At 61.0% G+C, this 22,214-nt stretch overlaps 2 protein-coding genes across 2 annotated transcripts; one reads left to right on the forward strand and one right to left on the reverse strand.

Annotated features, from left to right (window-relative positions):
• Positions 1 to 779: 779 nt before the first annotated feature.
• On the forward strand, positions 780 to 9,604 carry LOC144279024 (neuronal pentraxin-1-like). The gene is given in 6 exon segments (XM_077840449.1): positions 780 to 1,250; positions 1,252 to 1,332; positions 7,228 to 7,441; positions 8,601 to 8,848; positions 9,099 to 9,278; positions 9,395 to 9,604. Coding segments are annotated over 6 exon segments (1,404 nt in total).
• A 1,468-nt stretch (positions 9,605 to 11,072) lies between these two features.
• Positions 11,073 to 19,360, reverse strand: CYTH2 (cytohesin 2). Its single transcript, XM_077840457.1, has 11 exons — positions 19,222 to 19,360; positions 18,950 to 19,016; positions 18,586 to 18,704; positions 18,208 to 18,288; positions 17,679 to 17,791; positions 17,278 to 17,426; positions 16,940 to 17,051; positions 14,615 to 14,691; positions 14,180 to 14,251; positions 13,055 to 13,209; positions 11,073 to 12,719 (listed from the first exon to the last, which is right to left on the reverse strand). Exons 1-11 carry the CDS (start codon positions 19,257 to 19,259, stop codon positions 12,632 to 12,634), a joined length of 1,071 nt encoding a protein of 356 aa, XP_077696583.1. The 5' UTR covers positions 19,260 to 19,360; the 3' UTR covers positions 11,073 to 12,631.
• Positions 19,361 to 22,214: the final 2,854 nt, after the last annotated feature.

The following is a 22,214-nucleotide window of genomic DNA, read 5'->3' on the forward strand; positions in this document are numbered from 1 at the left end:
GCCCATGGCCCCCTGGTGCAAATCTGGACTACCTCCAGTGCAGTCAGGGGTGACTCCGGATTGACTCCAGGGGGCTGAGATCAGAACCCGACCCTGCCTCCTGTGCAGTCAGGTGTGACTCCGGATCGACCCTCGGACAGCAGAGATCAGAACCCGATGCTGTCCCCACTGCAATCAGGGGTGACAATGGATCGACCCCAGGGGGCTGAGATCAGAACCCGACTGTGCAGTCAGGGGTGACTCCGGATCGACCCTGGGATAGCAGAGATCAGAACCCGGTGCTGTCCCCACTGCAGTCAGGGGTGACTCCAGATCGATCCCCGGGAAGCTGCGCTTGAGTCTGGGCGTGCACCCCCTCCCGCGCCGTGCTGGGGGCTCAACCCCGGTGTCCCGGCGTGTCACTTCCCTTCCCTAAATCCCTCCCAGTTCCTTAGCATCCTTTGAGCTGCCAAAAGCCCCTGACCCCTGCCAGCTTGGCTGTAGGACGCCTGGGTCCCGTTGCCAGAGGCGGAGGGGTGGGGGGAGCTTTGCCACGACTCCTTAAGCCCATTAACCTGCCTGTCTAATTCCCCCGTCTCCGGGGAGACGGGCACCCTCCGCCCATCACCAGGGGATTTGGGAAATCAAGGCGGACGGGACGGTAGCGGGAGGGGGGGCAGTGGCGAGAAAAAGAAAAGTCCCAGCTGCTCGCCGAGCCAAGCGGCCGCGGGCACAGATCGTCCGGGCGCCTCCGTGGGAGGAAGGCTGGGGCGGTGGCGAGGGGTCCGGCGGGTGCCGGGATGCGGCTGGCCTGGGCTCTCCTCTGGGCCCTCTGCTGGGTGCCCGGCGGCAGGGGGGAGTACGCCCTGCCCAAGTTCGTCTGCAGCCCCATGCCCCTGGAGCTGGAGACGGGCTGCCAGCAGGCCCCGCAGCCGCGGGCCGGGGGGCACTGGGCGGGCACGCTGGAGGAGGCCAAAGAGACCATTCTGCACCTGCGGGAGACGGTGGTGCACCAGAAGGAGACCCTCCTGGACCAGCGGGAGACGGTGCGGGAGCTGACGGCCAAGCTGAGCCGGTGCGAGGGCCGGGCGGGCGGGGAGCCCGGGCTGGACGGGCACGAGGAGAACCTGAGCCACGGGCACCGGGAGGGGGCCGGCCGGGAGAACGAGTACCCCCACTTCGGGCACCGCGAGCACCCCGAGTCCCTGGGTGGTGCCGGGAGCGAGGCCGCCTTCCGCAAGGCCAGCGCCACCCCCAACACCATGGAGGACCCCCCCCCGGGAGGTGCCCGCCGGCCCCCCCCAGCTGGAGCGCATGCTGGAGTCGCTCAAGGAGAGGCTGGAGCACCTCCAGGTAAGGGGGGGATTGGCCCCCCCAGCCAACAACCCCCCCACTAACCCCCACCAACCCAACCCTCCCATCAACCCCCTCCTCGCTGACCCCCCAGCCCCCCCCACCATCGATCCCCCTCCTCACTGACCCCCGCCCCCCAACCCTCTCATCCACCCCCCTCCTCACTGACCCCCAGGCCCCCCAACCCTCTCTTCAACCCTTCTCCTCACTGACCCCCAGCACGCCCAGCCATTGACTCCCCCTCCTCACTGACCCCCAGTCCCTCTCCCATTTACCCCCTCCTCCCAACCCTCCCATCAACCCCCCTCCTGACTGACCCCCAGCCCTCCCGACCACTCCCACTGACCCCTCTTCCTCACTGACCCCCCAGCTCCCCCCACACCCCAACCATTGACCCCCATCCCCTTCCCATGGACCCATCCCACCTCTTTGCCTCCCCCTCTTACCTTCCCCAGTGACCCCAGGCCTTGCCTATTAACCTCTCCCCTTTGCCCACTGACCCCTATCATCTGCCCCCCCCCCCACCAGTGCCCCCCCTCCACACCCTGGACTCATTCTAGGAGGGGCTGGAGCATCAGCAGATGCTGTGGGGCCCCATTCATCCCCCCCCCCACGCCCCAGCCACCTCCTCCCTAAATGCTGCAGTGGCTCAATGAGCAGCCCCCTCCCCCCCACCCCACCCTATCAGTCCCCAACTGTCACCCCCATAACCTCCCTTCTCACCCTGCGGCAGGATCACCCCCTATGATAGGGTAGGGTCAGCCCCCTACCCCATCCCCCTGCATCCTTTGCCATTGCTTGCCCAGCCCGTCCCCCATTACCTCAGTTTACACCCCCCACCCCTTCCTCCATCTCAACCTCTCTTATCCCTCCCCCAATTAGGAACCTCATGGCCTGCTGCCCCCACCCCCCTCCCAGAGCCAGAGATAGAACCCAGGAGTCCAGGCTCCCAGCCCCCTGCCTCCGGCTTTAACTAATTAAGTAGAAACAGCCCCCAAATCCGAGCCCAGAGGAATTACCTGATTGATCCTATTTCAAGACCATCTGCCAAGACCCCAGTTAAGACCCCTTTGCCCTTGAATTACTGGGACCGTTCTGGAAGACTAACGTATTCCATGGGGTCCTGGGATGCAGCCAGTCAATCCCTGCCCTGGGGCCGGATGGGAGCCGGCGCCCCCTAGAGGGGACGGGCCCCGAGCCCCATTCCCCGCCCCCCCGAGCCAGCCAGTCCCTGCCCTGGGGCCGGATGGGAGCCGGCGCCCCCTAGAGGGGACGGGCCCCGAGCCCCATTCCCCGCCCCCCCTGAGCCAGCCCACCTGCCCTGGAGCAAATCAGAGCTGGCGCCCCGAGAGGGCAAAGGCCCCGTGCCCCATTCCTCAAGGCGCAAGAGACGGGAGTGGGGTCTAGTGGTTAGTCGTAGCTCCAAGGCCAGCAGGGACTGTTGTGGTCAGGTGGTCTGAGCTCCTGCACAGCACAGGCCCGAGCCGGCCCCCAGCTGTTCCCAGGGCCAGCGTTCAGAGGAACAGCCCAACGCTGCCGGTGAGGGAGAATCCACCGCCCGCCCGGCCCGTCGGCCCGCTGGTTAATTCCTCTCCCCGTGAGAAATGTGCACATTGTTTCCCGCGGGAATGTGTCTCGCTTCAACATCCAGCCCTGGGATCGGGCTCGACCTTCCTCTGCTACAGGGGAGAGTCCGTTACTGAATATTCGTGCCCCACGTAGAGGAAGGGCAGCTGGGAGTCAGGACTCCTGGGGTCTCTCCTTGGCTCTGGGAGGGGAGTAGGGTCTAAATGAGGATCAGGCTGCCTGCCCCCCAGCACCGTACAAAGGCTGCTCAGGGGGCATCAGTGGGTTTGGGGCACCTGCGTGGGAGGAGGGGGATGGATTAGCGGGAGCAGCTCGGGTCCCAGACGGAGCATTCAGCTAAATATAAACCCCCTTGGCTTCTTCCTTCCTGCTTGTCCCTTCTTAGCGCGTCTGGGAAACGTAAACAGCCTGGCTCGTGGGGGGAAGGGGTCAGATCCCCCCCCCCCATGACAGGGGTGTTGGGGGAGGAGATCAGGGCCTCAGCTGGGCACTGGGCCTAAATACCAGGCCAGGCGGGTCTGGGGGGGGTCTCCCTTAATGTTGCGTCCGGCTGGGTTAGATCTCGGCTTGACGGCTCTGGCTGGCCTGCCCCCACAGCATGGTGGGAGGGGAGTGGGGCCTAGCAGAGGAGCTTCTCCCAAAATCAGGATTCTGAGGGAAAAAATAATGAAGCAAAGGCTGTGAGGGGAGAAAAAGCCTTGAGTTGCCTGTATAGCAAAGCTCGGCGCCTGGGTAACAACCAAGAGGCTTTGGCCTCGCTCGTATGTGGGTAGTCTAGCTGGTATCACTGAAACCTGGTGGATGAAAGGGAAATCCACGCCACCAATGGCACGCCCTGTTTCCGCCTCAACATGGAAGGAAATGATCTACGCTTTGGGATCAATGGCCTAACAGATAAAGAACAAGAAGGGTTATTAGTTGGAGTCTGCTACAGGCCCCTCAAATCACACTAGGGACCAGAGTGAACAACAACTTATGCCCCCTATAATGTATAGGAACAAAAGCTGCATGATCACTGGGGCTTCAATTTGGGTAATATACTCTGGAGGCCATGTGCTGCCAACACAAAATCATTCTGGGAATTTCTCAACATCTTAGTTGACAATTTCCTATCTCAAATGCTGTAGCCACTGACATGGGAGAATTCTGGATAAAATTTCATCCTAACAGAGAATGAGGAACTGATCACGGAGCTAGACATTAATGATGGCTCTGGTACAAGGGACCCAGGCTTTATGGTATTCATAATGTGCAAACAGAGTAAAGTCCAGAGTCCAAAGCTGAAAATAATTATAAGCCAAATGAGCTGGAAGGAAGAATTTAATCAGAAAAATGTGAATGATCATTGGAAATTGCCTAAGAACACTAAATCAGAAGGCCAAAAACCACAGCTGAGGAAGAAGGCTGTGCTGGTTAACAACACAACCTTAGAGCGGAAGTGAAGGCAGATAGCGAGATTGATAGGTATAACAACTAGAAGATAGGGGAAGCTCATAGTAATGCATATAAATCAGAAGCAACAGGGAAGTTGATAGTAATGAATATAAATCAGAAGCAAAGGAGAAGCTGACAATAATGAATATAAATCAGAAGCAAAGGAGAAGCTGACAGTAATGACTATAAATCAGAAACTATGAATTGTAGAAAATTGATAAGGGAAGCAAAGAGACAGAAGTAGCTGTCTATGTCCAGCAGAGTTAGGTGCAAAAAGAAGGAAGGTTTTTTAAAGTATATTAAATATAAAAAGAATCCTGGCAATGGAATTGGTCCATTTCTAGATGGAAATGGTAGAATTATGAACAATAAAGCAGAAAAGGTAGAATTGTTCAACAAATATTTCTGTTGTGTATTTGAGGAAAAATAGATGATGGCCTATCATATGATACCATACTTTCCATTCCACTAGTATCTCAGGAGGATGGTAAACAGCAGCAACTACAGTTAGACTTTTAAAATCAGCAGGTCCAGATAACTTGCAACCAAGAGTTTTAAAAGAGCTAGCTGAGGTGCTCTCTGCACCATTAATGTTGATTTCCAGTAAGTCTTGGAGCACTGGGAAAGTTGCATAAGACTGGAAGAAACCTAATGTGCCACTATTTAAAAAGCATAAAGCATATGACCCCGGTCAGTTCCAGGCCTGTCGATCTGACATCAATCCCTAGCAAGTTAATGGAGTCAAGTGTCAGAGGGGTAGCTATGTTAGTCTGGATCTGTAAAAGCGGCAAAGAGTCCTGTGGCACCTTATAGACTAATAGACATATTGGAGCATAAGCTTTTATGGGTGAATACCCACTTCGTCAGATGCATGTAGTGGAAATTTCCAGAGGCAGCTATAAATATGCAAGCAAGACTCAGGCTAGGGATAACGAGGTTAGTTCAATCAGGGAGGATGAGGCCCTCTTCTAGCAGTTGAGGTGTGAATACCAAGGGAGGAGAAACTGCTTTTGTAGTTGGCGAGCCAGTCACCGTCTTTGTTTAATCCTGATCTGATGGTGTCAAGTTAATGGAGTGACTGATACAGGACTCAATAAAGAATTGAAGGAGGGCAATGTACTTAAAGCCAATCAGCACGGGTTTATGGGAAATAGATCCTGTCAAACTGACTTGATCTCGCTTTTGGCTGAGACGACAAGTTTGGGTGCTAACGATAACCGAGTTGCTGTAATATACCGCCACTGCTGGGCAGCGTTTCGCACGGTAGCACACGGCATTTTGATTAAAAACTCCAGACCGCTATAAACCAGCACGGCCCACACAGACGCGGACTAAAAACCGGCCAACGCTAGGTCTCAAAACATGACTGCAAACAGGGCGTCGCCATCGAGCGGGCGTGTTTCTACTGGAGTCCCGCAAGGATTGGCCCTGGTCCTGAGGCGAGTTAACGTTTTCGACCTGGAAGAAAACGTGAAATTGTCACTGGTGACTTTTACACAGGACACGACAGCTGAGGATGGGGGTTAACTTCGTAAAGGACAGGGCGCAGATACAGAGCTGGCTGGATCACTTGGTAAACTGGCCGCAAGCAATGTGGGTTTTCACATGGCTCAATGTCCCTGTATCCATCTAGGAACAAATGCTGGCCGGACTCCCAGGATGGGGCAGGGGGCTCTCTTCTGGGAAGCAGGAACTCTGGAAAAGATTTGGGGGTGGGTCGTAGCGGCCAATCAGTTGAACCTGAGCTACCCTGTGTGATGCGAAGGTCAAAAGGGCTAAGGGGAACCTGGGAAGCATCCCCAGGGGAATCTCGAGTAGGAGCAGAGAGGTGGTTTGGCCCTGGGGCGACGCTGCGGGGCTCCTGCATCCGGTTCTGGTGCCCCCCGTCCAAGGAGAGCGTTGCTCGGTTGGCGAGGGGGCAGAGAAGAGCCACGGGGGTGATTAAAGGATTAGAAAACCCGCCTTAGAGCAAGAGACGCCAGGAGTTCCAGCTATTTAGCTCGACAACGAGAAGGGGAAGGCGGGAGTTGATCCCAATATGGAGGGGGAACAAATATTTAATAATGGGCTCTTCCGTCTAGCTGAGGACCCGATCTGTTGGCTGGAGGTTGAACCAAGACCCAATTGGACTCGAAATAAGGTGACAGTGAGCGCCATTTACCCAGGAGCGTGGTGGTTTCTCCGTCACAGCCACGTTTTCAGTTGAGCGGGGCAATTTCTCTGAAAGGTCTTCCCTAGGAATTATTGCAGGGCAGGTCTCTGGCCTGTATGATACAGGTCAGACTAGGTGAGCACACTGGCCCTTCCTGGCTTTGGGATTTATGACTCTGTGATCCAGGAGGGTGGCAGGGGGTGGGATGCTGGGCTAGATGGGCCTATGGGGCTAATCCAGGGTAGCAGGGACGGGGCGGGATACCAGGGTAGATGGGCCCATGGGGCTGATCCAGAGTAGCAGGGATGGGGCGGGATACCAGGGTAGATGGGCCCATGGGGATGATCCAGAGTAGCAGGGACGGGGCAGGATACCAGGGTAGATGGGCCCCCGGGGCTGATCCAGGGTAGCAGGTATGGGTGGGATACCAAGGTGCATGGGCCCATGGGGCTGATCCAGAGTAGCAGGGATGGGGCGGGATACCAGGGTAGATGGGCCCATGGGGATGATCCAGAGTAGCAGGGACGGGGCAGGATACCAGGGTAGATGGGCCCACGGGGATGATCCAGGGTAGCAGGTATGGGTGGGATACCAAGGTAGATGGGCCCATGGGCTGATCCAGGGTAGCAGGGACGGGGCAGGATACCAAGGTAGATGGGCACCGAGAGGATGATGGGTCTTGCTCACAGTCCCCTCCTCCCACCCCCACCCCCACCCCCCAGCGCAGCCGCAACAGTTCCCTGTTCTCCATCTCCCTGCGTGACGCCCTGCAGAAGAAAATCAGCATTTTGGAGCATCAGATCCAAGAGAAACTCAACGCCACCAAGCACCATGACCACAGCCACGAGGAGCCGCACCATGGCCACGGGGAGCCGCACCACGGTCACGAGGAGCTGCGGTGGCACAAGAACAGGGTCCACGGGCCTCAGGAGAAGGGTGAGGGGCAGGGTTGCAGGGGCATCGACAGATGGATAGCGGGTGGTGGTGGGCATCAAAGGATCCAGACTGCAGCTGCGGATGGATGAATAGGACTTGCGGCAGGGATGGACGGGGGATAACGGAATAGACAGATGGGTGGAATTGTAGCTACAAAGCGAGATAGTTGCATGGATGGACTTATGGATGGCTGAATTGATAATTGAATGGATGGATGGAATCACTGATGGGTGAAGCTATGGATGGAGTGTTGAATGGATGGAGGAAATGGTACCTGGATGGATGGATGGATGGAGGAAATGAGGGCTGGATCGATGGATGGAGCACTGAATGGATGGATGAACTGGTACCTGGATGAATGGATGGATGGAAAGAGGAAATGAGGGATGGATCAATGGATGGATGGAGGAAATGAGGGATGGGTCGATGGATGGAGCGTTGAATGGATGGAGGAAATGGTACCTGGATGGATGGATGGAGCATTGAATGGGTGGATGAAATGATACATGGATGGATGGATGGAGGAAATGAGGGATGGATCGATGGCTGGAGCGTTGAATGGGTGGATTAAATGGTACATGGATGGATGGAGGAAATGAGGGATGGATCGATGGATGGAGCACTGAATGGATGGATGAACTGGTACCTGGATGAATGGATGGATGGAAAGAGGAAATGAGGGATGGATCAATGGATGGATGGAGGAAATGAGGGATGGGTCGATGGATGGAGCGTTGAATGGATGGAGGAAATGGTACCTGGATGGATGGATGGAGCATTGAATGGGTGGATGAAATGATACATGGATGGATGGATGGAGGAAATGAGGGATGGATCGATGGCTGGAGCGTTGAATGGGTGGATTAAATGGTACATGGATGGATGGATGGATGGAGGAAATGAGGGATGGATCGATGGATGGATGGAGGAAATGAGGGATGGATCGATGGATGGAGCACTGAATGCGTGGATGAAATGGTACCTGGATGGATGGATGGCTGAAATGAGGGCTGGCTACTTGAAGGAACAGCTGGAAGGAATGATGATTTGATGGATGTAGCAGTGCACGGGGAGATGGCTGACTGGCTATTGGCCAGAGTCCCCTCTCCCCCGGGGCTGGTTGTGTCTGGCCGCCCCGGCACTGACCTTGTCCCTCTAGGGCACAAGGCGGAGAAGCCAGACGAGGTTTTCCGTGTGGGCTTCCCCCTCCGCACCAACTACATGTACGTCAAGGTGAAGAGGACACTGCATCACGAGATCTTCGCCTTCACTGTCTGCCTCTGGCTCAAGTCCAGCTCGGCGCCTGGTGTTGGCACCCCCTTCTCCTACTCCGTGCCTGGCCAGGCCAACGAGCTGGTGCTCATTGAGTGGGGCAATAACCCCATGGAGCTGCTCATCAATGACAAGGTGTGGGGCTGGGGACTGCAGTGGTCAGCAGAGGATGCGATGCTGCAGGGAGCTCAGCAGGGGGGCACTGGGCTGTGGGGCGGGGGGCTCAGCGGGGGGCGCTGGGCTGTAGGGAGCGGGACAGGGGGTTCAGCAGGGAGTGCTCGGCTGCAGGGAGCTGGGCGGGGGGGGGCTCCCATCGTGGGTGGGGTTGGTGGGGGAGAGGCGAGTACTGCCCTTAACCCTTTCCCCCCCACGCCCCAACCCCCAGGCTGCCACCTTGCCCCTGGCCATCCACGATGCCAAGTGGCACCACATCTGCGTGACCTGGTCGACGCGGGACGGCGTCTGGGAGAGCTACCAGGACGGGGTGCGACGGGGCAGCGGCGAGAACCTGGCCCCCTGGCACCCCATCAAGCCAGGGGGCATCTTCATCCTGGGGCAGGAGCAGGTAAGAGACCCCCACCCCCACCCCAGGGCGAGAGCATCCGCTCCAGGGTTAGCCCCCTTGTCGGGTGGCTTGTGCCCTCCCTGGTCTACCCCTGGCCTCTCTGCTCCCCCCCCCAGGACACGCTGGGCGGCCGGTTCGATGCCACGCAGGCCTTCATCGGGGAGCTGGCCGACTTCCACGTGTGGAGCCACGTCCTGGCGCCGGGCGAGGTCTACAGGCTGGCCACCTGCGCCGGCCACGCCCACGGGGACATTGTGGCCTGGGCTGAGGGCACCATGGAGCTGCACGGGGGGGTGGCCAAGCTGCCCTTCAATGCCTGCCACTGAGCCCTGGCCCACAGGAGGCTGGAGGCCCGGATGCCTGGGTTCTTTTCAGCTCAGGAAGAGGAGTGGGGGCTAGTGATGACAGCGGGGGAAGAACGGGGGGCTGGAAGCCAGGGCTCCTGGGTTCTATCCTTGCCTTTGGGAGAGAGGGGAGTGGAGTCTCGTTGTGCGAGGGGCTGGGAGTCAGGACGCCTGGGTTCTTTCCCCAAGTCTGGGAGAGGAGTGGGGTCTAGTGGTTAGAGCAGGGGGGCTGGGAGACCCCCTTCCTCTCCTGTTGTATATAGCTATGGCTGTTGGCCTGGGGCTGGCGGTACGTACGCGGTGTCCCGTGTCGCGTAGCTCGGCGCTGTTTTATGTAGGATTCGATGCTATTTTCTTCCTCGGAAAGGACAGAATAAACCTGCCAAGGGAGCAGCAGCCGCCCCAGTGCTGTGAGTCAGTGCTTTGTCTGAGTGCGCCAAATACCCAACACACCCCACCCCAGAAGTGGCCGCATCCCACCAGTGGGCAAGGAGTCCCCCAGTGTTCCCTCTACTTTTTTACCTCAATCTGCAGAATGAACTACAAAACTCATGCGGCAGGGGTGGGCCTGAAGGGTTTGGAGCACGGTGGGAGGCTCAGGGCTGGGGCAGAGGGTTGGAGTGTGTGGGGGTGCAGGCTCTGGGGTGGGGCCAGGGATGAAGGGGTTGAGGTGCAGGAGGGAGCTCAGGGCTGGAGTGGTGCAGGCTCCAGGAGCGAGTTTAGGTGCAGGAGGGGGCTCCAGGCTGGAGCCGGGGGTTAGGTGGGGCGTGAAGGCTCCAGTTGGGGGTGCAGGATTTGGGGTGGGGCCGGAGATGAGGGGTTTGGGGTGTAGGAGGGGCCTCAGGGCTGGGGGTGTGTGAGGGCTCCAGGCTGGGGCAGGGGGTGGGGCGGGGGGTGTGAGGGCTCCAGCGGGGACTGCAGACTCTGTGGTGGGGCCAGGGATGAGGGATTTGGGGTGCAGGCTGCCCCAAGGAGAGAGGACTCCCCCCAGCCCTGTCTCGCCACAACAGCTGAGGGCTGGGGAGAGGCCCTTGAGAGTCTGCTGCCCGTGCAGCTTAGAGGGAACGTAGGTCCCTGGCTAAAGAGCCCCACGCCCCAGCACCTGGCCCCCGCCGCTGGCTGGAGGCAGGGGGGACGGACAGAGGTCAGCCAAGCTCATGGTGCCACGGGGTGCTCAAATCCTGCGCCAGAAGCCACCTGCATCATCCAGCCCCCCAGCTCAGTGTAATAGAACCCAGGAGTCCTGGCTCCCTGCCACCCCCCTGCTCTAGCCACTAGGCCTCACTCCCCTCCCAGAGCCAGGATAGAACCCAGGAGTCCTGGCTCCCAGCCCCAAACAGGGTTTAAGCTGCTGCTGGTGCCAGGCCAGTTCGGTGCCCCTTCCCCATGCTGGCCCTGGGTGTTTGATGCCCTGAGTGGATACCCCCCAGACACCCAGCGGCCCCATGGCTGTACTCAAGACTGTAGTGTTTTTATTCCGTTGAAAGTTGCATCCATTAAATCCTTAAATAACAATTACAAAAACCTGAACCCGCCCTGGAATCCCGTGGCAGGCTCGGGGCTGGCGTCCGCCCCTCTCTGTCCACACCAGCGCCTGGGGTGGGGTGAAATCCCCCTGCGCTGGGAGGAGGCAGCAAGTCCGGGGAGTCCCAGGTGTGGGAGGAGATTGGTCCCGCCGGCTTGGTCCTGTTGCCACGCGGTTGCCTCTGGGAGCCGACGATCCGGGGGTTCCTCCCAGGACGCCCTGCGGGGGCTGAGCCAGAAAGGTGGGGAGGGGGCCCAGGGATTGGTCCCGGTGCGGGGGCCCCACATCTGCTCCTGGCGGCGCCAGGCCAGGCTTTCCGACGGCGCCTCGCGCTCGTGGCAGGAGAGAAATCAGAAGGACGGGATTCCACAGCAGGCGAAAGCAAAGGGCTTTTGACCTCGGGGGGCGCTCCCCAGCCCCCCCCCCAGTCCGTAGTGTACGTTCCTGGAGCCCAGAGGGGGTGCATGGAAATAGAGGGGCTCCAGATGGACCCCAAGCTCTAGAGCCAATAGTGTATACATGGGGGTAGGGGGTCTACCCCCCGTTGGGGAGATTTAAAGATGAGCTGGTGAGGGGCAGGCCATGGGGCGGGCTAAAACTCCCCCTCCACTAGCTGCCCCGAGGAGGGAAGAACTTCAGTTCCCCCTGCTGGCTGCCAGGGGGCGCTGCAGAGGGCCCGTCGGCATTGCCGGTGGGGGGAGGGGGGGGAGGAATGCCCCCCCACCCCATGCCTGGCATTGCTGGAATACGCGGGGGGGGGGAGACCCCAAAGACAGCAGCGCAGCTGCACCAGTGCACCATGGGACCCCGCTAGCCCCTGGTGCTGAGCGCCATGGTGGGAGCATAGCATGGGGGGGAAATTCCCAGCCAGCTGGAAGGGAAGGGGCGGCTGTCTCAGGGGTTGCTAGGCAAGAGCTTATTGCATCTCGGGGCTAATTAGTGTAGATAGGAGCTTGGCGTCAGCCAGTGAAAATCCAGAGACCCGTGAAGGAAAGTGCTGAGGATACGGAGTCAGGGCCAATCCGGAGTCACTCCTGTTTGCAGTGGGGGCAGGGCCAGATTCCAGAGTCCCTCCTAATTGCAATGGGGGCAGGGTCGGATTCTGATCTCGGCTCCCTCAGGGTGGATCTGGAGTCACTCCTGATCAGAACCTGCTCCAAGGTCCTGAGCCCAGGGCATGGCAGAGGCCCCCGGCCCAGGCTGCAGCCCCCACGGGCGAGGAAGGGGTTGCTGGCCCATGGTACCCAGTGGCTCCTGGAGAGGGGCTGTATCCCAAAGTAGGGTCCCTGGGGGGAGTGGGGGTGGGGAAGACAGATCCAGCTGGCGGTGCACACAGATGCTGGGGGAGGGGAAGTCAGTGCTGCTCTGTCCGTCTGTCTGTCCGTGGCTGGGCCCCCCCTGGCCCAGGGGGGTGTCAGTTTTAGAGGCGCCCAGGGAGGTGGGTTAGGGGGGGCACGGAAAGGCAGCCTGCTGGCCAGCCCAGCTCACGCCTGCTCCTGTTTCTTCTTGACTGAGATGCGCTTCTTGCGGGCGGCCAGCATCTCGTAGAAGGGGTCCACGCTGACGGCAGCCCTGCGGGGAGCGGGGGGGTCAGTGGGGGGCAGGGAATCTCGCTGCAGCCAGGTGCCTGCGAGGGGGAGGCTGAGACAGACCCCTGGGCTTGGGGGAGTCACACCATGGGGGCCGCACGGCCCCTCCACCATTGCCGGGAACGCCCCTGCCCCCACATGCCCTGTCTCTCCCTCCCCCACCAAATGGGATGGATCAGACTTCACCTGCCATGCCCCCCCCCATCACAAGCTGGAACCATCCACCCACAATACCCTGGGAGGGGGTTGGGAGCCAGGACCCCTGGGTTCTATCCCCAGCTCTGGGAGGGGGTGGGGGCAGGTGGGGGTGCTCCTCACTTGATGGATTTGATCCACTCGTCCTTCTCCTCCTGCGTGGGGGCCGAGATGCGATAGACCAGGTGGTTCCCTTCCACCACCCGCCCGTCGGCCTCCGTCTTGCAGGCCTTGATCAGCTGGCCCTTGTTGTTGGGAATGTACAGCTCAAAGCAGTTCTGGGGGGAACGGGGGTGGGGGAGACAGAATCAGCCATGGGCTCAGGTTGCGTCGATTCCCCCCCCACCCCCCAGCCCCAGGAACGATTCGCCTCCCCCAACACACCCAGGGATGGGCTCAAGCTCTCAGCGGGCTCAGGCCACATCGGTCACATCCAGGGATGATTCCCCCCAGCCCGCAGCGATGGGCTCAGGCTCTCGGCAAACTCAGGCAACGTCAAGTCATTTGTGCTTGAAATGAAAGGTTGGAGTTGAGAGCACAATGCGGGTGGAGCCTGATCTACAAGGGTCAAAAGCTGCAGGAATGGATGGAGGAAAGAAGGTGGATGCGGATGGAGGCGGGGGGTGCGTGCATGGATGGATGGAGGGAGGGAGGGGGGGGAAGGTGCGTAGGATGGACGGGGAGTGTATGAATGGATGGAGGGAGCGAGGGAAGGGGGGAAGATGTGTGGATGGATGGAGGGGTCAGGTGCGCAGATCGATGGGGGGAGCGAGGGATGGGTAGGATGCACGGATGGATGGAGGGAGGAAGGGAGGGAGAAGGAAGATGCGTGGATGGATGGATGGAGCGAGGGAGGGAGGGATGGGGAAGACGTGTGGATGGATGGAGGGGGCAGGTGCATGGATGGAGGGAGGAAGGGAGGAGGAAGATGCGTGGACGGATGGAGGGGGCGGGTGCGTGGATGGAGGGAGGGAGGGGGAAGATGCGTGGATGGAGGGATGGATGGAGGGGGCGGGGGCGTGGATGGATGGAGCGGAGGAGGGATGGGGAAGATGCGCGGATCGATGGAGGGGTGGATGTGGATGGATGGAGGGGGCGGCCGCGCGGATGGATAGACAGGAGGAGGAGGAGGAGGAGGAGGGCGGCCATGAAGGAGAGGATAAGGACAGGCTGACGAAGGACAGACAAGGTGAATATCGGGGGCAAGAAGGCCCTGAGGGGTGGGGGAGCAGGGGGCGCTGCGCTCACCGGCTTGCGGGGGTCCTCCACCTCCCGGATGCTCAGGTTCTCCAGTGGGATGATCCCCCGCGGCTCCTTGTCCTGAGTGGGGAACAAAGCTGGAGTCAGGGGAGATGAGGAGCGGCCTGCGGGACTCCCTGCCACTGGCTACGGAGCTAAGTGGGGAGAGCCAGGGAGCCCCAGGCCCAGAAAGGCGAGTGGCAGAAGCCCCTGGGTTCCTGCAGGGGCTGTCTGTGGGGCCCAGCCCAACCCCATAGTGACTGGGGGCAGGGGGCTCACGCAAGGGGCAGGCGATTCCATCACTGACCACTAGGGGAGCGCTTGGGTCTTCCTCTGAAGCCGGCAGCGCTGGCATTGTCAGAAACCAGGTACCAAGGCGGGGGGGTGGGGGGGGGCCTTGTGGGCGGACCCCGTGGGGGCTGCTCCGGGGGGCTGGGGTCTCACCGTGGTGTACTCGAAATAGTACAGGCAGTTGTCCGTCAGAATGAACCAGCGTCTTTTCCATGTTTTCACGCGCCCGCCTGCAGGGGAAGCAGAGATTGGGGGCTCAGTGATGGGGGCTTCTGGGGGGCAGCTATCGATCCTGTTGGGCCGGTCCACCCAGGGGCAGCGTGAGAAGAGGACCAGGCCTGCCCCAGGGCATGCTGGGATAGACACAGTACCCTCGCCTGGGCACATTGGGGGGGGGGGGGGGGGAATTTCAGGCATAAGACCCCACGCAGCTGCCCCTTGACTCCAAGCAGGTGACCCGCGGGGCGGAGGGAAGCCCGAGAAACTGTTGTCACTGGCAGAACTCTCCTCCCAGAGCTGGGGAGAGAACCCAGGAGTCCTGGCTCCCAGCCCCCGCCCCTCCGCTCTAACCACCAGGTCCCATTTGGGGGGACCCCGTGTGGCACGACTGTCCCTGAGACAATCCCTCATCCGGGACCTTTGCAACCTGTGCAGAGATTCCAGGGGGCTTCCGGCAACCCCCCTTCCCTCAAGGGGCCAGACCCGCCCCCCCGCACCCAGTTCCAACACTCCGGGGGGTCAGGCGTTGGGGCAAATCTCTACTGCGGTGATGCGGCCCTAACGGGGCGAGGCGCTATTTGGGGCTGGGATCCCCACCCCCCATTCCAGCAGCGGCTTCCCCCTCCGTTACCTACCTCCTGGGAGGAACGGTGAGACCCGAGCGCAAGTGGCATCAGCGGCGTGGGGGTGGGGGTGGGGGGGCCGTGGGGGGCGGGGAGGAAAACGGGGGAGGGAGAGAAAGAAAGAGGGGAGCGGGGGGAAGAGAAGAGAGAAGAGAGAGAAAGAGGAAAAATCAGTTATATCAATGTGAGGAGGAAAACACACGGTCAAATAACACCCCTGCCGCAGGGATCAGCGCGGAGGGGGGGAATCTCGGGGAGGGGGGAGGGAATGTCCTTTTTGCTGGCTGTGGGGGGCCACAGGGGTTTGATACACAAAGCGAGGGAGTGGGGGGGTGGGGGGGCTCTGTCCAGCTTTTCCCTGCGAGGGACAGCACCCATCGTCCCGGATGGCCATTCCCTGCCCCGGGGGCTGGGGATAAGATTAAATAGGACCCAGGAGTCCTGGAGCCCGGCGCTCACCTCTAACCCGCAGCTCTAACCACTAGCCCCCCACTATCCTCCCAGAGATGGGAGGAAACCCAGACGTCCTGGCTCCCAGCCCCCTGCTCTAACCACTAGCCCCCACTCCCTTCCCAGAGCGATGATGGAACCCAGGCGTCCTGATCCCCAGCCCCCTTCCTGGCTCCTGGGAGCTGATCCCTGCTCACCCCCCTCCCAATAGCTCTCTGCTGCCCCCTAGAGGCAGCAAGGGAGTCAGGCCTCAACCAAGGTCCATCCAGGTCTGTACCCACCTCCCTTCCCCATCACCCCCCATAGATCCCTCCGCCTACCCCCCCACCGCAGCGACCCTCCCAGTCTCCAGAACAACCCCACCCAGCTTTGGACACCTCCCCCTTACCCACCTGTGACCCCAATCCCCCCAAATCCAGCCTGTGCTTCTGACTGAGCTGCCATGGGGTCCGTGTGACCCCCATCCTGACCCCTCATGGCCCCGCTAGTCTGGGAGGCACCTGCCTTGAACCTGGGGGTGCTGTGAACTGGGATCCCAATGCCTTGGGGGTGGGGGGCTCCCCCTATAGCTGTGTAGCGCCCCCCCAAAACACTCAACCCTGGGCGGGGGAATTGAGGGGCGGGGTGGTGCCCTCAAAGGCCCCGTGGGGAAGGAAGCAGAGTCAGACTCAGGTGGCCTAGGGGAGGCCCAGCGAGCGGGGCAGGGACAGACGGACACAGACAGGGGCCAACTGAAGGCTGGAGGGGTGGGGGGAGGGGACCCAGGAGCCCTAGCTGAGGCCGGGGTAGGGGGCAGACCCAGGAGCCCTAGCCGGGGGAGATGGGGGGGCGGACCCAGGAACACGAGCCAAGGCCGGGAGGGAGCAGGCGGACCCAGGAGCCCTAGCCGAGGCTGGGGTCTGCAGCGGGGATGGACTCAGGAGTCCTAGCCGAGGCTTGGGAGGGGATGGATCCAGGAGCCCTAGCCAAGGCCGGGGTGGGGGGACGGACCCAGGCATCCTAGCCCGGGCTGGGCGGGGCTGGGGGGCGGGTATTATTCCTGGAGCTGCGGAAGGAAGGTCGGTGCTTTGAGGACACAGCGGGAGGTCGGTGGGACACAGAGAGAGGAGAGCGCAGAGGCATGCAGAGATCGCGGGGGTGGGGATCGGGGAGTGTAGGGGTTCGGGGGGGGGGTCCCTGCTCTCACCCAGCTTCAGCAGCCAGCCCTCCCGGTCTGGATTGAAGAACGTGTGGGTCAGGTCGTTCCCATCGTCCTCCGGGATCTTGAACGGCTCGTTCCGGATGCTGTCGTACAGGTTCTGGGGGGAAGGGGGTGGAGTCAAAAGAAGCCACGCCCCACTCAAGGGGTGCGGTCAGAATAAGGCCATACCCCCAACGACAACAGTCAGAGCCCATACCCCTTTTCCTGAGGGGTGGAGTAAGACAAGCCACACCCCGTCCTCACCAGCAGGCCAGACCCATGGGCCCATGTACCCCAGTATCCCACCCCCCGGATCAGACCCCCGCCCGGTATCCCGCCCTCACCCGCAGCAGCTCCTCGGGCAGGTCGCCCCCGTCGTTGATGCCCCGGTTCATGGTGATGAATCTCTCCACCGTGGGTTTGTCCCGCACGTTGGGGTTGTGCAGACTGGTGTTCAGCATGATGACGGCGAAGGAGAGCACGTAGCAGGTGTCTGGGGGAGGAAGGGGGGACGGTAGGAGGAACGCACCCACTAGACCCCACCCTCGTCCCAGAGCAGGGAGAGAACCCAGGCGTCCTGGCTCCCAGCCCTCCCCTCGCTCTAACCACTAGCCCCCACTCCCCTCCCTGAGCTGGGGAGAGAACCCAGGCGTCCTGGCTATGAGCCTCCCCCTGCTCTAACCATTACGCCCTACCCCCTTCCCCGGGTCGGGGAGAGAACCCAGGCGTCCGGGCCCCGCGGTACCTGTGGACTGGAAGACGCCGGGGTTGCAGAGACAGTAACGCTGGGCGAAGGCCTCCATCATGCGGTCGATCTTCTGGGCCTCCCCGGGCAGGCGGAAGCTCCATAGGAACTGCCTGGGGGTGGGGGGCGGGCACGTAAGTAGGGGACCCGCACCAGCCTCCCCACCCCTGGGATAAAGGGGAGGGTGAGCTGCCCCCCGAGCCCCGTCCCCCGCTCCCGCTCTGCCCCCAAACCTTCCCACCCTCCCCCTCCACATCCCCCTCCCCCAGCCTCCCGATCCCGCTCTGCCCCCAAACCTTCCCACCCTCCCCTCCACATCCCCCTCCCCCAGCCCCCCGATCCCACTCTGCCCCCAAACCTTCCAACCCTCCCCCTCCACATCCCCCTCCCCCAGCCCCCCGATCCCACTCTGCCCCCAAACCTTCCAACCCTCCCCTCCACATCCCCCTCCCCCAGCCCCCTGATCCCTCTCTGCCCCCAAACCTTCCCATCTTCCCCCTCCACATCCCCCCCGCCCCCCCCAGCTCACCGCAGCGCCTGCACCAGGTTGAGGTCAGTGAACTCGTGCAGGTCGACGAAGGCGTGCAGCACCGCGATGTTAAAGTCCTCCCTGCGGGGGGCGGGGCCGGGGTCAGAGGCAAAATACCCTCCCCCACCCCGGTCTGTCCCCCTCCCCATGAGACAGAACTCCCAGAGCTCCCGTCCCTGGCAGAGCCCAATGACTGCAGCCCCTACCCACAGGCCCGCACCTCCCCCCCCGGGTAGTCCCTGATGGCCCCCCCCCCCCAATTCTCCCACAGCTAGTCCCCAATGGCTCCACCCCCGCCCATCTCCCCCCGGCTAGTCCCCAATGGCCCCAGCCCTTCCCCTCTCCCCCAGCTAGCCCCCGATGGTCCCGCCCCCTCACCTCTCCCCCAGGTAGTCCCCGATGGCCGTCTTGTTGAGCCCCTCCCCCTTGTAGAGGAACCGGGCGATCTCCTCCGGCGTGTTGTGCAGCAGCTCATTCTCCACCAGGAACTGGATGCCCTGTGCCGAGGACCGAGCGAGTGGAGTCAGGTGCCTGACCGCACCCCTTGGCTCCCAGCCCCCCGCCCCAGGCATCACCTCCCCTTCCACCGGGGAAACTGATGCACGTGGAGGGAAAGGGACGAGACATATAGCTCAGGAGTCCTGGCTCCCAGCCCCTGCTGCTTTGCTCACTGGCCCCCACTCCCCTCCCAGAGCTGGGATAGAACCCAGGCGTCCTAGCTCCCAGCCCCCTCCCCTCTTACCTTTTTAGGATCCATGTTGAATTTCTTGCGGCCCATCCCTATCTTCCGGTTCCTCTGAAGGGTTTTGCTGTGGGTTGGATGGAGAAAAACCACAGGATTCAGCACTTGGAATAGCCCCAGCAGCGTACAAGTCCATGGTGGGGCAGGGGCTTAGTATACAGGGGCCCAACGCTGAGATGCGACCCCTCTGGGGTGGGACATGGGGGCTGGGTATACGGGGATCCCTCGCCCGGCGCTGGGACGCAGCTCCTCAGGATCAGCACATTCATTACCTGCCCTCATTCGCCTCCAGACCTTCCACCTCATTCATGGCCTCGCTCAGCTCATCCCGCAGCCGCTGGATTTCCACCAGCAGCTCTTGTTTCCGCCGCCGGATGTTCTCCAGCTCCAGCCGCTCCTCGGGGGTCAGGTCCGGGGCACTGGGATGGAAACCAGAGGTTAGTCTGAGGCAGGAACCCCCTGTTCTAGGAGCGAGGGAGGAAGCGGGATGCATGTGAGTGTTTCTTGAATTTCATGTGACACCTGCAGGGTGAGGTGGGCAGAGGAGCTGTTTATACAGGGATCCCCTGCCCAGTGCAGAGACGCAGCTGCCATAGGGGGCAGATGGGGGGCATGGCCAGGGTGCCCTGCACTGCAGCTATTTCCTGCCCCTGCAGGGCCCATAGGGAGCGGTATTTTTACCAACATGGTTAGACCAGCACAAAATCTGTGCAAGTTCCAGGCCTTAGCTGTGGCAGGAGGCTGAGAACTCAGGTTAGTTGCCTTCCGATGTGACGTCCCAGGGCCTTCCAGGATACCAGCCCCGTCCCATTGTTTATTTGCAGTGCAGGACCACTGCAAGCCCCAGCCCCGGGCCCCACGGCGCCAGGAGGTGTACACGGGTATGTATTATTTGGATCCTGTCGGCCCCTGGGAGCTCCAGCCCCGGATCAGGCCCCATGGCGCCAGGAGCTGTACGGGGGTATGTATTAGTTGGATCCTGTCAGCCAGGGGTTGTACAAACACAGAACAAAGCCCCTGCCCCAAGGAGCTTCCAATTCATAAATGCTGCTAACAATCTGGGGGGCGGGCGAAGGACAATGCCGGGGGGGGGGCAGGGGAGTCAATGGAGAGGGGTGGGCAGGTGGGGAGCAAGTGGTAATAGTTCAGTTCGACACCACCCTCCCCATAGGGGAATAAATGGTTCAGCCCAACCCTTTCCTCCCCACCTCCCCCCAAAAGGGAGCCCACTCTCCATTATGAGCATTGGTACAACCCAGCTCCTCCATAAGCAAGAGAATGGTATCGCCCAAACACCGGGAATGGTTCAGCCCAACCCCCCTCTTCATTTCCGGAATGGCACAGCCCAACCCTCTCCTCATTCCCCCTCTGGGAGGGAATGGTTGAGCCCAACCCCCTCCTCAACCCCTCCCACTCTCCATTATGGGAAGCAATGGTACAGCTCACGCCCCATAAGGAAAAGAATGGCACAGTCCAGCCCTACACTGTAAGGGGGCAAGCTACCCATTCGGGGTGGGAATGGTTCAGGCCACCCTTCCCCCCCCATTAAGGGGAGGAATGGTACAGCCCTGCCACCCCCCCACCAGCAAGAGAATGGTGCAGCCCAAACACCCCTACAAAGGCGGGAATGGTTCGGTTCAGCCTAACCCAGCCCCGCCCCCCCCGACAGCCAGCCGTGAATGGGCGGGTCCCCGGAATAGTATGGCCCGCCCCGAGAGTGGTACAGTCCCAATACAGTCCCAAGCCCCTACCATAGACTCCGTCCTCCATGGCGCCCGCACCGGCCGCCGGGGCTGCTCCGGCCCCTCGGCTCGTCCCGTCTCTCCTGCCGCGGCGGCGGCTGCTTCCTCCTCCCGCAGCCGCCCGGCCCGGCACTGAGGAGAACGTCCCGCCTCCTTCCCCAGAACCAACCAATGGGGGAGCGGAATGCCAAGAAACCCGACCCCTGCCCGCTGGGGACAACCAATGGGAGGAGGCAACTCCCGTCTGAACCCGTCAGCTTGTAAGAATGATAGATAGAACAACCAATGGACTCCAGAAGTTTGGTTAAACTCCGCCCCACTTCTGAGATTGAGATGTAGATCGACCAATGAGACCCCGCAACGAGTTCAACAGCCTGCCCTATTAGTTATTGACATTCAGACCGGCCAATCAATGCCTAAGATCCAACAGGCTCACCCCCTTGGTTAGATCGACAGCTCAAGCAGCCAATGGGAGTCCGAATAGTCATAATTCACTCACTTTGGCTGTCAATCACTATAAATGACAGACAAGCCAGCCAACAGAAGATCGAATCAGCCATTCCCTGGCCTCCGCCCCTAACAGTGTCCAGATGACAGATTTGAAAGAGAACAATCTGTTACTAAGGGCCTACTGGGGCCTTGGCCGTTGCTAAGGGCCTATCTTTATGAATAATTAATCAGTGTATCGTTAATATTAATAATTCCTTATTAATATTCAGCGTACAGGTGGCATGAGCCCTGCCCCCCCGACCATCCAGGGACCCCGTCACCAGGGCAACCCGGTGTCCCCCTGCGCCCCCCCGGGCCCGGCCCCCCCGGCTACACGGACAGAGACAGACACCCCCAGTGACACCCCATAACCCCCCTCTGCCCCACAGACACCCCCAGTGACACCTCCATAGCCCCCCCTCTGCCCCATAGAAACCCCCAGTGACACCCTCAGTGACACCCCCTCCCCCACAGACACCCCCAGTGACACCCCTGTAGTCGCCCCCTCTGCCCCATAGACACCCCAGTGACACCCCCTCCCACCTCCTCCCCCTCTGCTCCATACACACCTCCTGTGACACCCCCCATAGCCGCCCCTCTGCCCCATAGACACCCCCAGTGACACCCCCATAGCCTCCCCCTCTGCCCCATAGACACCCCCAGTGACACCCCCAGTGACACCCCCTCTGCCCCATAGACACCGCCAGTGACACCCCCTCTGCCCCATAGACACCCCCAGTGACACCCCCTCCCACCTCCTCCCCCTCTGCTCCATACACCCCCCCGTGACACCCCCATAGCCGCCCCTCTGCCCCATAGACACCCCCAGTGACACCCCCATAGCCTCCCCCTCTGCCCCATAGACACCCCCAGTGACACTCCCATAGCTGCCCCCCCCGCCCCATAGACACCCCAGTGAAACCCCAGTGACATCCCCTCCCCCATAGCCACCCCCATAGCCACCCCCTCCTCCATCCTCCACCCCATAGACACCCCCATGGACACCCCCTCCTCTGACCCATAGACACACCCCC

Source organism: Eretmochelys imbricata, chromosome 23, assembly GCF_965152235.1.
Source record: "Eretmochelys imbricata isolate rEreImb1 chromosome 23, rEreImb1.hap1, whole genome shotgun sequence".
NCBI classification, from domain to species: domain Eukaryota; kingdom Metazoa; phylum Chordata; order Testudines; family Cheloniidae; genus Eretmochelys; species Eretmochelys imbricata.

Bases quoted from the DNA above. Each gene is read 5' to 3' on its own strand.
- CYTH2 (XM_077840457.1), bottom strand. From the start codon at position 19,259: ATGAATGAGGTGGAAGGTCTGGAGGCGAATGAGGGCAG. The intron at 18,705-18,949 runs GTAAGAGGGGAG...TCCTCGGCACAG, and splicing joins TCAACATGGATCCTAAAAAG to GGCATCCAGTTCCTGGTGGA. The intron at 12,720-13,054 runs GTGAGGAGCACC...CGCTCCCCGCAG, and splicing joins GAGTGGATCAAATCCATCAA to GGCTGCCGTCAGCGTGGACC.